This window comes from Doryrhamphus excisus, chromosome 19 (genome assembly GCF_030265055.1).
Source record: "Doryrhamphus excisus isolate RoL2022-K1 chromosome 19, RoL_Dexc_1.0, whole genome shotgun sequence".
Taxonomy (NCBI): Eukaryota; Metazoa; Chordata; class Actinopteri; order Syngnathiformes; family Syngnathidae; genus Doryrhamphus; species Doryrhamphus excisus.
This window is the reverse complement of record NC_080484.1, coordinates 11,793,077-11,804,451: the sequence shown is the minus strand read 5'-3', so window position 1 is coordinate 11,804,451 and position 11,375 is coordinate 11,793,077. Positions and strand designations below refer to the sequence as shown.

Sequence of the window (11,375 nt, the reverse complement as noted above, 5' to 3'; positions counted from 1 at the left end):
TCAATTCATTTGCTACCCTTTGCTACAGCTAAAAATAACCAATTACCTAAAAATGTCATAAAAATGTCATATCTTCTCGTACTTCGGTACGTCACAAAAAAAAATTAAACTATATTAGGAAAGCAGGAAGTGAACAAATGTAACGGTTACTGATTGTAAAAATACCAGATGGAGGGGTAGGATTTAATAAGTTTTGCTTCGTCCTACTCCTTTTGGACATGTGGAACTGTGAACTGATTATGTGATGCATTCAATTGTAATCTGATGCATGTTCAAATGAAATAAAACCATTACCATTACCCTTTGTTATTTTTTTAATCCAGATCTAGTCTTGGATGTGATTAGGTTGTGGAATATCATTTTTAAAGTACTGTTGATCAAGGGGGGTGATGCCGACGCTAACTAAAGTGAAGACAAACAAAACAAAAAGTGTTCCAAACGCAATGAGCCCTCCTGAGGGACTTCATCATGAGAGAGAGAGCAAGGCTTTGAGAGGGAAACTGAGCGAGAGTGACACAACGACAAGACATTTGACATCTGTAGGACCACCGAGCACAAGTTGAAGTACGTATATTTCTACCTGCTTTCAGTTAAACATGTAGAGAATGAAGTCAATCAGATAGTTTGTTGGCAGCGATGGGAAGAAATGAGCATATTTTTGAACCCCCACACAGGCTATTAATAACATTTTGATCAGTTTGTAATGTTCTGTTCAGGGATGGGATGTACTTGCAGTGGCCAAGCGGTGGATGACAACTTCTACAAAAGAAAAAAACATTCTCTGGACCCCGATGCTTCTAATCACATGGTAAGCCAACACCTTGACGTTGAGTAGAGCCTTCAAGGATGGAATAAAGTTTGCACTGAGTAGACATTTTCCCATAGGAAGTAATAGCATCTGTTCCAGGGTCAAACCGTAACCTCCACACAGGCCACATTGTAACATTTTTAACTGCTAGCATAAAAAGATAACTACAATACAAATAGTCTAGCTTAGCTTTGATAACATGTGGCAAAAGCGTCGTGTAAAACAAGCCACCTTCTTTCTGTGCTCTAGGTTTGGGGTGGAAACACTTACTGTGACAACGGTAATGACACACTACACTACACTACGACTTTATATTGTACCCAAAACAGGAGCACAGTGGCGCCATATTCCTGTGGTCAGAATGCTATGCTATGCTACACACGTACAGCGTGTAGGCTGTGGAAGGAGACATCATCATTAGCGGGGAAGGAAACATTTATCTCAAGTCTGTGCTGCCGAGTTCCTTCAAAGCGCTTCCGTTTTAGCAGTTGACATGAGATTATTCCAGAAGATGTATGAACGTCTGCTTGTATTTCACCCACCTTGTTGTGTTATCTACTACAGCGTGACACACGGGAGAGAATAAAGCAGGGGATACTTTACAATAAGCTACTCAATTACAGTAGTTCATGAGGTTAATTAGTTAATTAGTTCCTCGGTAACCACTCTAAATTTGTATACTTAGTCATTAGTTCATCAGTAACTACTCTAAAGGTATATGCCTTAGTCATTAGTTCATCAGTAACTACTCTAAATATATATACCTAAGTCATTAGTTCATCTGTAACTACTCTAAATGTATATACCTTAGTCATTAGTTCCCCAGTAACTACTCTAAATGTATATACCTTAGTCATCGGTTCCTCTGTACTACTCTAAATGTATATACCTTAGCCATTAGTTCCACTGTAACTACTCTAAATGTATATACCTTAGTCATTAGTTACACTGTAACTACTCTAAATTTTGGTGTCTTAGTCTTCAGTTCCTCAATACCTACTCTAAATCTATATGCTTTAGTCATGAGTTCCCCAGTAACTACTCTAAATGTATATACCTTAGTCATCGGTTCCTCTGCACTACTCTTAATGTATATACCTTAGCCATTAGTTCCACTGTAACTACTCTAAATGTATATACCTTAGCATTAGTTCAGCTGTAACTACTCTAAATTTTGGTGTCTTAGTCTTCAGTTCCTCAATACCTACTCTAAATCTATATGCCTTAGTCATTGGCTCCTCAGTAACTACTCTAATTTTAGGTGTCTTAGTCATTAGTTCCTCAGTAACTACTCCAAAATTAGGTGCCTCAGTCATTAGTTCCTCAGTAACTACTCTAATTTGAGTTGTCTTAGTCATTAGTTCACCAGTAACTAATCTGAATGCATGTGCCTTAACCATTGGTTCCTCAGTAACAACTCTAATTTTAGGTGCCTTAGTCATTTGTTCCTCATGAGTTCCTCAGTAATTACTTGAGTCAAATTTTAGGTGTCTTAGCCATTAGTTCCTCAATAACTACTCTAAAATTAGGTGCCTCAATCATTAGTTCCTCAATAACTACTCTAAATGTGCCTTAAGCATTAGTTTGTCAGTAAGTACTGTATTTTGTGTACCTTATCGTACATAAAGTGAGACCTAAAGTAGAATGTCTGTCCTGTCTATCAGTCAGCATCCATCGTTTATCTGAGGTTGGGTGGCGGAGGCTACAGCCTAAGCAAAATTGAGAACTTTCGGCCCAGTTCCCTCTTCACCACAAAGGACCAATGCACCAATTCACCTGTCAATCTCCCGTTCCATCCTTCCCTCCCTCGTGCTGACTTCACCATCCGTTGTGGTGTTTAGATGACGTGGTGTTTGTGGCGCAGCACGACTTCAAGCCAACCAACCACAGAGATCTCTCCTTCGGGAAGGGGGACCACTTCAAGGTGCTGCAAGAGTAAGTTCATGTGAGTACTTTGTAGCGGTACAACAACACTCACATGTCGCCTGTGTCTTTGGAAGAAATGGAGAATGGTGGCTGGCTCGCTCGTTGTCGACAGGACACGAGGGTTTCATACCGTCCAATTACGTGGCCCGGGCAGACACGCTGGAGGTGGAGAAGTACGTTAAACATCATCCATGAAGCGTTATGTACCGTTGATGCTAACCTGCATGCACACAGGTGGTTTTTCAAGGACCTGAGCAGGAGAGAAACCGAAAGGCTGCTCCTGGCGCCTGGAAACAAACCAGGGGCCTTCCTCATACGTGAAAGTGAGACATGTAAAGGTAACACAGATCCTTTTGTTGGCTTTTGCACGGTTCTTCTTACCGTATCCAAGTAAGTAAGACCACCTGGAACACTTCAAGTGCTTTTTGTTGTAGGTTCCTTCTCGCTGTCCGTCAGAGATTTTACAGCAGAAACTGCCGATGTGGTGAAACACTACAAGATCCGCTCTCTGGACAAAGGAGGCTACTACATCTCCCCCTCCAGCACCTTTCCTTCCCTGCAGGAGCTGGTTAAATACTACACATGTGAGCCAATACATTGGAATAAATTATGGCTGTTTAGTACTTCAGTAAGTTTAAAATATGTATATTTACAAATATATTGGGCTCATTTTTGGCCCTAATAATAATGTTATAACTCATTTACAAGGTCATAAACAGGTTTTCTTCAGTTTATTAATATTGAATCCTACTTTGTGGAAATTCACTTATCACTGTCAGGGCTGGAACCAGTTAACCGTGATAAACAAGGGATGACTATATAGGACATCATTTTATGTCTAGAGGACTTTAATATTGTTAAACGACATATTTAGAAGGATGTACAAAGGTTGCCAATGCTCTAACTATGAATATTAATAACTATGAATATTCACTAATCATGGTACGGTCTGGAACCAATACATGATGCACAGCGGTTCACAAAGTATTTGGCGGTTTTTCTATGTGTCCATAGGTACGGCCGACGGTTTGTGCCAGCGCCTGTACGCCCCCTGCAAGAAAAAGCCCCCCCAGCAGCCGTGGGCTCCGGATGAGTGGGAGATCCCCAGAGAGACCCTAAAACTGGTGAAGAAACTCGGGGCCGGCCAGTTTGGAGAAGTATGGATGGGTGAGTGACAGCGGCGTCCACCAATGACATCCACGGGTCGACAGCATTGGGAGTCCTGTCTGGTTTCAGCTTACTATAAGAACACGCTGAAGGTGGCCGTGAAGACCTTGAAGGAGGGCACCATGGAGCCGCACGCCTTCCTGCAGGAGGCCAACCTGATGAAGCAGCTGCAGCATGAGCGGCTGGTGCGACTCCACGCCGTGGTCACCATGGAGCCCATTCTCATCGTCACCGAGTTCATGGTCAATGGTAGGACTAGCAATGCGACGCCATTCATCACCGGTACACCGTCTAAATTCTTGTCCTTTCAGGATGTCTACTGGACTTTTTAAAAACAGATTACGGAAAAAGGCTGAGGCTGAATAAGTTGATTGACATGTCAGCACAGGTGGGACATAGCAGTCACAGGGCGTCTTGTCTTATCTTATCCGTGTCTCTGCATCCATTCCGCACAGCAATGGTGCCATTTTTGAACATCTACTGTACATTATAATGGAGCTAACAACGTGCTCCCCGTTGACCACAGATAGCTGAAGGCATGGCGTACATCGAGAGCAAGAACTCCATCCATCGAGACCTGCGAGCGGCAAACATCCTGGTCAGCGAGACTTTGCACTGCAAAATTGCAGACTTTGGCCTGGCCAGGCTGGTGGAGTCTGAATACACGGCGCAAGAAGGTTCACTCATCCATTATTCTCAACATGTCCATCACGTAAATGCTGACCACAAACATTTTAGAACGAGAGGGTCCTACTGAGCTCCACATCCACATCCAACACCACATTGTTGTCTCTGGAAATGTGGTAATAACATGTTTTTATGCTACATAATGTATAGGGATAATTAAGTTCAGGCTTTTGGGGACAAAAATGAGGAGGGAAACAGAACACTTGAAAATTCACAATGATCTATGAATTGGTTTGAGTAAAAAAATTAATAAAAATAAAACAAAAACAGAGCTAGTCAAAAAGAAAAAAAAATATTAAAATATAAAAATCCCCCCCCCCCAAAAATAAATATATATATATATATATATATGTGTGTACTTTTTTCCTAAACATTTTTTTCTTTTTTCCAAAGAAAAAATGTTGGTCATTCTGTCGCAACCCGTTTCTACTTAAGTCATTCATTCATTCATTTTCAACCACTTATCCTCACGAGGGTCACAGGGGTGCTGGAGCCTATCCCAGCTGTCTTCGGGCGAGAGGCGGCGTACACCCTGGACTGGTAGCCAGCCAATCACAGGGCACATATAGACAAACAACCATTCACACTCACATTCATACCTATGGACAATTTGCAGTCACCAATTATATATTTCCACTGTTATTAAGTCATTTAATTTGATTTTTTACACTTTTAATGAAGTCATTTATATATATATATCATATATATATATTTTTTTTTAATTGTATTTGTTTTTTAAGTCATTTTATTTTATTTGTTTTACACTTTCAATGAAGTCGTTTATATTTATTTTTTTATTTTATTTACACTGTTATTTAAGTCATTTTATTTTTGATTATGTTTTTTTACACTTTTAATTAAGTCATCTATATTTAATTTAAGATTTTATTTACGCTGATATTTAAGTCATTTTATTTATTTGTTACACTTTTAGTGATTTTTTTAAATTTTATTTTTGACACTTATTTACGTCGTATTTATTTGTCAAATGGTAAGGTGTCATAAATAGCAGTGATGTATTAACAGTATGTATTAAAGAGTGAAGAATGAGTTGTGTACGCTGACACCGTACTCTACAGTCAGCTCATGACAACATAACGTGGTCTCACCTCATTTGTTCCAATCAGGTGCAAAGTTTCCCATCAAGTGGACAGCTCCCGAGGCCATCAACTACGGCACGTTCAGCATCAAGTCAGACGTCTGGTCCTTTGGGATCCTCCTGACAGAAATCGTCACCTATGGAAGAATACCATACCCCGGTCAGTGACGTTCATGTAAAATATACATAAAGCTCCTTGTAAAACACCTCTAACTTCTTCAGGGATGACAAACCCGGAGGTGATCCGAAACCTGGAGCGCTCCTTCAGGATGCCGTGTCCGGAAGGCTGCCCTGAGGAGCTCCACCACATCATGATGGCCTGCTGGAAGGAGAGACCCGAGGAGCGGCCCACCTTTGAATTCTTGCAAAACATTCTCAACGACTTCTTCGTCGCCACTGAGGGACAATACGAGATGCAGCCGTGACTGGAAAGTGTGATTGCGGTGACGCCATTGTGGATTATGATAGGATGGAACACTACACAAGATGGAGGAACGGATGGAGTACGTGCTGTATACATCATCAGGTTGCTTTGAAATATTTAACTTGTACATGTTTTTGGTAAGTAAAAAATATATAGAATCTTTTAACAATTGTTTTTGTGTACTGTATTGTACCGATAAATACGATACGAACATTAAAAATAGCTCTGATAACCCCCCTCAAGTCAAAAATTATTACATTCTACTTTCACCCCCCAATAAGTATTTTTACCCCCCCTCAAAAACTCAACTTCATGATACAACACTCACCCCCTCCCTCTAATGAAGGGCCAAAGCGCATCTCAAAGATAACAGTCGCGATGGTTGCCATCCAGGGGTGAAAGCCTGCCATTTCCTGTACGAACAGGAAACAGGAAATGCTAGTCAGCATTCCTCAGATGCCACACAGCCATCGACAGACCACCACCCCTGACCCCTTTCCATGCCCCTTAAATCATTTTCCGAGCACATACGGGTGAAATGATGAGCGTGGGTGTTTTCCGAATGCTGTGGATATTTGGCAAATACTCTTATTTAATTTAATGTAAATAAAAATACAATTTATGAAGTACTGTATGTTAGAAAAGACATGCAATAATCAAATGCTGCTAACTGCTTATTCTCAGGAGGGTCGCAGGTATGCTGGAGCCTACCCCAGCTGTCTTTGGGCGAGAGGGGAGGGCGGGGGGTACACCCTGGACTGGTCATTACCAATACATTTATTAATATATATTTTGTATATGTATACTGTATGTATACTAAATACTGCATAAGCAGCTATAATGAAACATGACATTGAATTATTATTATTATTATTATAGTTTTATTATTATTATTATTATTATTATTAATTATTATTATTTATTCGTTCATTCATTTTCTACCGCTTTTCCTCACGAGGGTCGCGGGGGTGCTGGAGCCTATCCCAGCTGTCTTCGGGCGAGAGGCGAGATACACCCTGGACTGGTCATAACCAATACATTTATTAATATATATTTTGTATATGTATACTGTATGTATACTAAATACTGCATAAGCAGCTATAATGAAACATGACATTGAATTATTATTATTATTATTATATTATTATTTTTTATTATTATTGTTATTAATTATTATTATTTATTCGTTCATTCATTTTCTACCGCTTTTCTTCACGAGGGTCGCGGGGGTGCTGGAGCCTATCCCAGCTGTCTTCGGGCGAGAGGCGGGGTACACCCTGGACTGGTCATAACCAATACATTTTTTAATATATATTTTGTATATGTATACTGTATGTATACTAAATACTTAAGCAGCTATAATGAAACATGACATTGACATTATAATGACATTATAATAATGACATTATTATTATTATTATATTATTTTTTATTATTATTGTTATTAATTATTATTATTAATTATTATTATTATTATTATTATTATTATCATCTTTTCACAAGATCTAACGAAATCTAATAAAGCCATAAAGTTGATAATAGCTTCAGTATTCTTGACAAAAATGATGCATTGGGCCACAAATCCCAATGGAGTTGAAGATACCTGGAGTTGTAATACTTTAAAAACACCACGAGATGTCAGTATAACTCTGCCAACACCTTCATTCCATTACGTCCTGGTGCAATACTGAAGCTAACTCTGTATTGAATAGAAAATACATACAGGGACGAAAAGCAGTGGTGTATTGACATGATTTACTGCAGGAGGCCCCTCCCACTTCATTCCCCATTGACTGATCAATGGACCGATGAATGGATGATGAGGCGAGGCCAGTTGTAGCTTATGCAGTTCATCTAAACAGTACTAGGATATTGATAAAGCCAATCGGTATGCAATCCCACGCTGTCACCGTCCTCCTCCTCTTCCTCCAACGCAATAAATATTCATACATCACACTTTGACCTTGACTTGTCATTGCGCTGCCATTTTCCTGCGCCTTGTCTTGTTGTCATAAATAATAAAACCACCACAACAAAACATAATTACACATTTCCAATTCATAAGCTTCCATTTGTCTTTCCAACAAATCTTCGCAGAACACCTCTGGGGGTCTTTGAATGCGTCATCCCTTTTCCAGTCTGGGCCGCAAAATGACCCATAAAGACTCGCTTATTAAACTCCTCACCTGCCTCTGTGACATTTCATTTCACTTTAAGAATTCTTTTGGCTGCCGCCGAACACCAAGCAATTAACTTTCGGAATGTCAAAGTTCCCAGATTGAGCTAAATCTACTTTTTCCATGTTGTTCTAACAGGAATATGTGTGCGCTTGCGACAAGGTACACAAATACAGCAGTTACAGAGGAACTAATGACTATAAGGGACATCAATTTAAAGTAGTTACTGAACAACTAATGAGGAGCTTATGAGTCGTGGTTAAGGTTAAGGTAGGTTCGGGCTCATTAACTGTAATTGTGTGTACTTGGTATTGTTTTTACTTAGCAGACACCTTCTATTGCACTGATTTCCAAAATGGCCGGGATTAAAATGCAATATCACACGTGCGTCAGCGGGAGTGTGAAACATTACACATGAAAAGGCAATGTTCATAAATGCAACCCGTGAGGCTCACTGTACATGGTAACACATTCAATTAAAGACCGCCCCCTTTTAATAGTCATTCACGTTAATTAAAAACTTGAATAAGCTTTGGGAGAATCCACAGCGGCTTTTAGAATTCGATGTGCTTATTTGGAGATAGTGTAAAAGTTATGCATGGGCTTGAACGTGACGTGTTTGGAGAACATGGAGAGATTTATACCTTCTTACAGCGCCTTGGAGCCAGAGATTGATGGCTCACAGGAAGTAATCCAGCCAAGGCTTTTCATACATTTCTGCACGGGGTTATTGGATTACATTGCAGGGCATTACACTGCAGGCCCAATGCCGTGTTTCTCACTGAAACCTTCACAACATTTTAGCAAAAGTTTGAATGGGATTCGGCTGCATAGTGCTCGAGTGGTTAGCTCGTAGGCCTCACAGCTAGGAGACCCGAGTTCAATTCCACCCCCGGGCCATTTCTGTGTGGAGTTTGCATGTTCTCCGGGTTCTCCGGTTTCCTGCCAAAGCAAAAGTTTGAATGGGATTCGGCTGCACGGAGTGGTTAGCGCACAGGCCTCACAGCTAGGAGACCCGAGTTCAATTCCACCCTTGGCCATCTCTGTGTGGAGTTTGCATGTTCTCCGGGTTTTCCGGTTTCCTCCCAAAGCAAAGGTTTGAATGGGATTCGGCTGCACGGCGGATGAGTGGTTAGCGCACAGGCATCACAGCTAGGAGACCCGAGTTCAATTCCACCCTCGGACTCCACACTCTGTGTGGAGTTTGCATGTTCTCCGGGTTCTCCGGTTTCCTCCCACATTCCGAAAACATGCTAGGTTAATTAATTATATCCATAAGTATGAACGTGAGTGTGAATGGTTGTTTGTCTATATGTGCCCTGTGATTGGCTGACCACCAGTACAGGGTGTACCCCGCCTCTCGCCCAAAGACAGCTGGGATAGGCTCCAGCATCCGCTCGACCCTCGGTGAGGATAAACGATAGAAAATGAATGAATGAATGAATCTGTGTCCAAACCTTTGACTGAGGCTTTGATAAGGTATATCCGCGCACAGGGGTGTCAAACTGTCATTTATGAGTGAGAGAAATTTGCATTGTTGTGTCCATTCCATCCTGCTTAAAATTTCGACTTTCTGATCTGCAACTGAGGTTGTTTTGTCATGATTGTTTGTTCCAAGAAAGTCATTAATGATCGATCACCTCTTCGTCATTCTCCCAATGTCTTGGCTAAAGCTACGGTATTTTATAGCAACACAAAAACATGACAATCCGTGAGTTGTGTTTGCATCTGTGGCATGCTTTACAGGAGTTAAAAAGATGACTTTTGCCTGTCCTATGCCTCTTTAAGGTGTTATTTTGGACTGACAGGATGTAATAATTAAAAGTGCTGCCATTTTGAGTCTGAATCTGGCACACTTATTAAGATTGGTTGGGAATTTTGTGCTGTACACTGGAGGAATTGCTTAATTACACAGATTGCTAGAAGCACTTTGTTTCAAAAGGTCTGCCAACTCAGTGCTATTTTGACACAGACTTTTAACCCTTACTAGGGTTTAAAAATGCAAAGGCACATTTTGTTCCTTGTGACAAAATATGTCCCATTGAAAATGTCATTTCTGGTCCACATAATCCTGACATAAAGTAGTACAATGCAGATTTCAATCTGAATGACTGGCTTTCAATATTGTGTCCACCAGATGGCGCTACTTTTTTCCATTCAAAGCATGCACCAAACTAAGCATTCATTCATTCAACCTGAGTCAAAACCGTTTCATGAGTGTACAGACAATGTTTTAGGTAAAATTTGTGTAGAGTCATGATTAATTTGCTCTAAATTAATGACGACGCAGTTAATGCAAAAATATTAACCAAAAAATACATTTTATGGAGAATAATTACTTTTTCATACAACAAAGCAATACATAATAATGACAAACAAAATGAATAAATGAACATTCATTCATTTTCCACCGCTTATCCTCACAAGGGTCACAGTGGATGCTGGAGCCTATCCCAGCTGTCTTCGGGCGTGAGGCAGGGTACACCCTGGACTGGTCGCCAGCCAATCACAGGGCACATATAGACAAACAACCATTCACACTCACATTCATACCTATGGACAATTTGGAGTCGCCAATTAACCTAGCATGTTTTTGGAATGTGGGAGGAAACCGGAGTACCCAGAGAACCAGAGCAAACTCCACACAGAGATGGCCGAGGGTGGAATTGAACTCTGGGTCTCCTAGCTGCGATGCCTTGCGTGCTAACCACTCACTACCGTGCAGCCTCTACAAAAAACATTTATGTAAAAGTGCTGTTCTTTAAATGTTAAAATCCTCACACTTAATAATATGTCGAGTAATAATATAATTTGGTGCCATTAAAGTGATATAAAAAAATAATTTAAACAGGTACGGACTTGGGGAAAAAAATGACAAAAATGGAGCCCTGAAAAAAGTGGCCTTTTCTGCCATTTTTGGGTTCTCGAAAAGAGCAGTTGAATTGACCCGGAAAATGTCATTTTGCAACAGGTGAGCCCCAAATTGACCCTTCCGGGTAGCTGGTGCCTTAAAATATATTTTTACAACATTTTTGGGAAGCTGACATATTTATAATAGTGACTTTGTTTTCAATTTGACGTTGTAAA

General features: G+C 40.4%; 1 protein-coding gene across 1 annotated transcript; it reads left to right on the top strand.

Moving 5' to 3' along the window:
- Positions 1–492: 492 nt before the first annotated feature.
- Positions 493–6,453, top strand: blk (BLK proto-oncogene, Src family tyrosine kinase). The gene is made up of 13 exons (XM_058057447.1): positions 493–564; positions 717–808; positions 1,058–1,088; positions 2,650–2,743; positions 2,809–2,907; positions 2,969–3,072; positions 3,169–3,318; positions 3,749–3,901; positions 3,971–4,150; positions 4,213–4,289; positions 4,428–4,578; positions 5,716–5,847; positions 5,910–6,453. The coding sequence occupies exons 2-13, from the start codon at positions 719–721 to the stop codon at positions 6,110–6,112; spliced, it is 1,464 nt and encodes a 487-aa protein (XP_057913430.1). The 5' UTR covers positions 493–564; positions 717–718; the 3' UTR covers positions 6,113–6,453.
- The last annotated feature ends 4,922 nt before the right edge of the window (positions 6,454–11,375 follow it).

Excerpts from the sequence above, each read along its gene's own strand:
- blk (XM_058057447.1), top strand. The coding sequence starts at position 719 with ATGGGATGTACTTGCAGTGGCCAAGCGGTGGATGACAACTTCTACAAA. Across the intron at positions 2,744-2,808 it reads CACTTCAAGGTGCTGCAAGA|AAATGGAGAATGGTGGCTGG; the intron begins GTAAGTTCATGT and ends TGTCTTTGGAAG. Across the intron at positions 3,902-3,970 it reads GTTTGGAGAAGTATGGATGG|CTTACTATAAGAACACGCTG; the intron begins GTGAGTGACAGC and ends GTCTGGTTTCAG.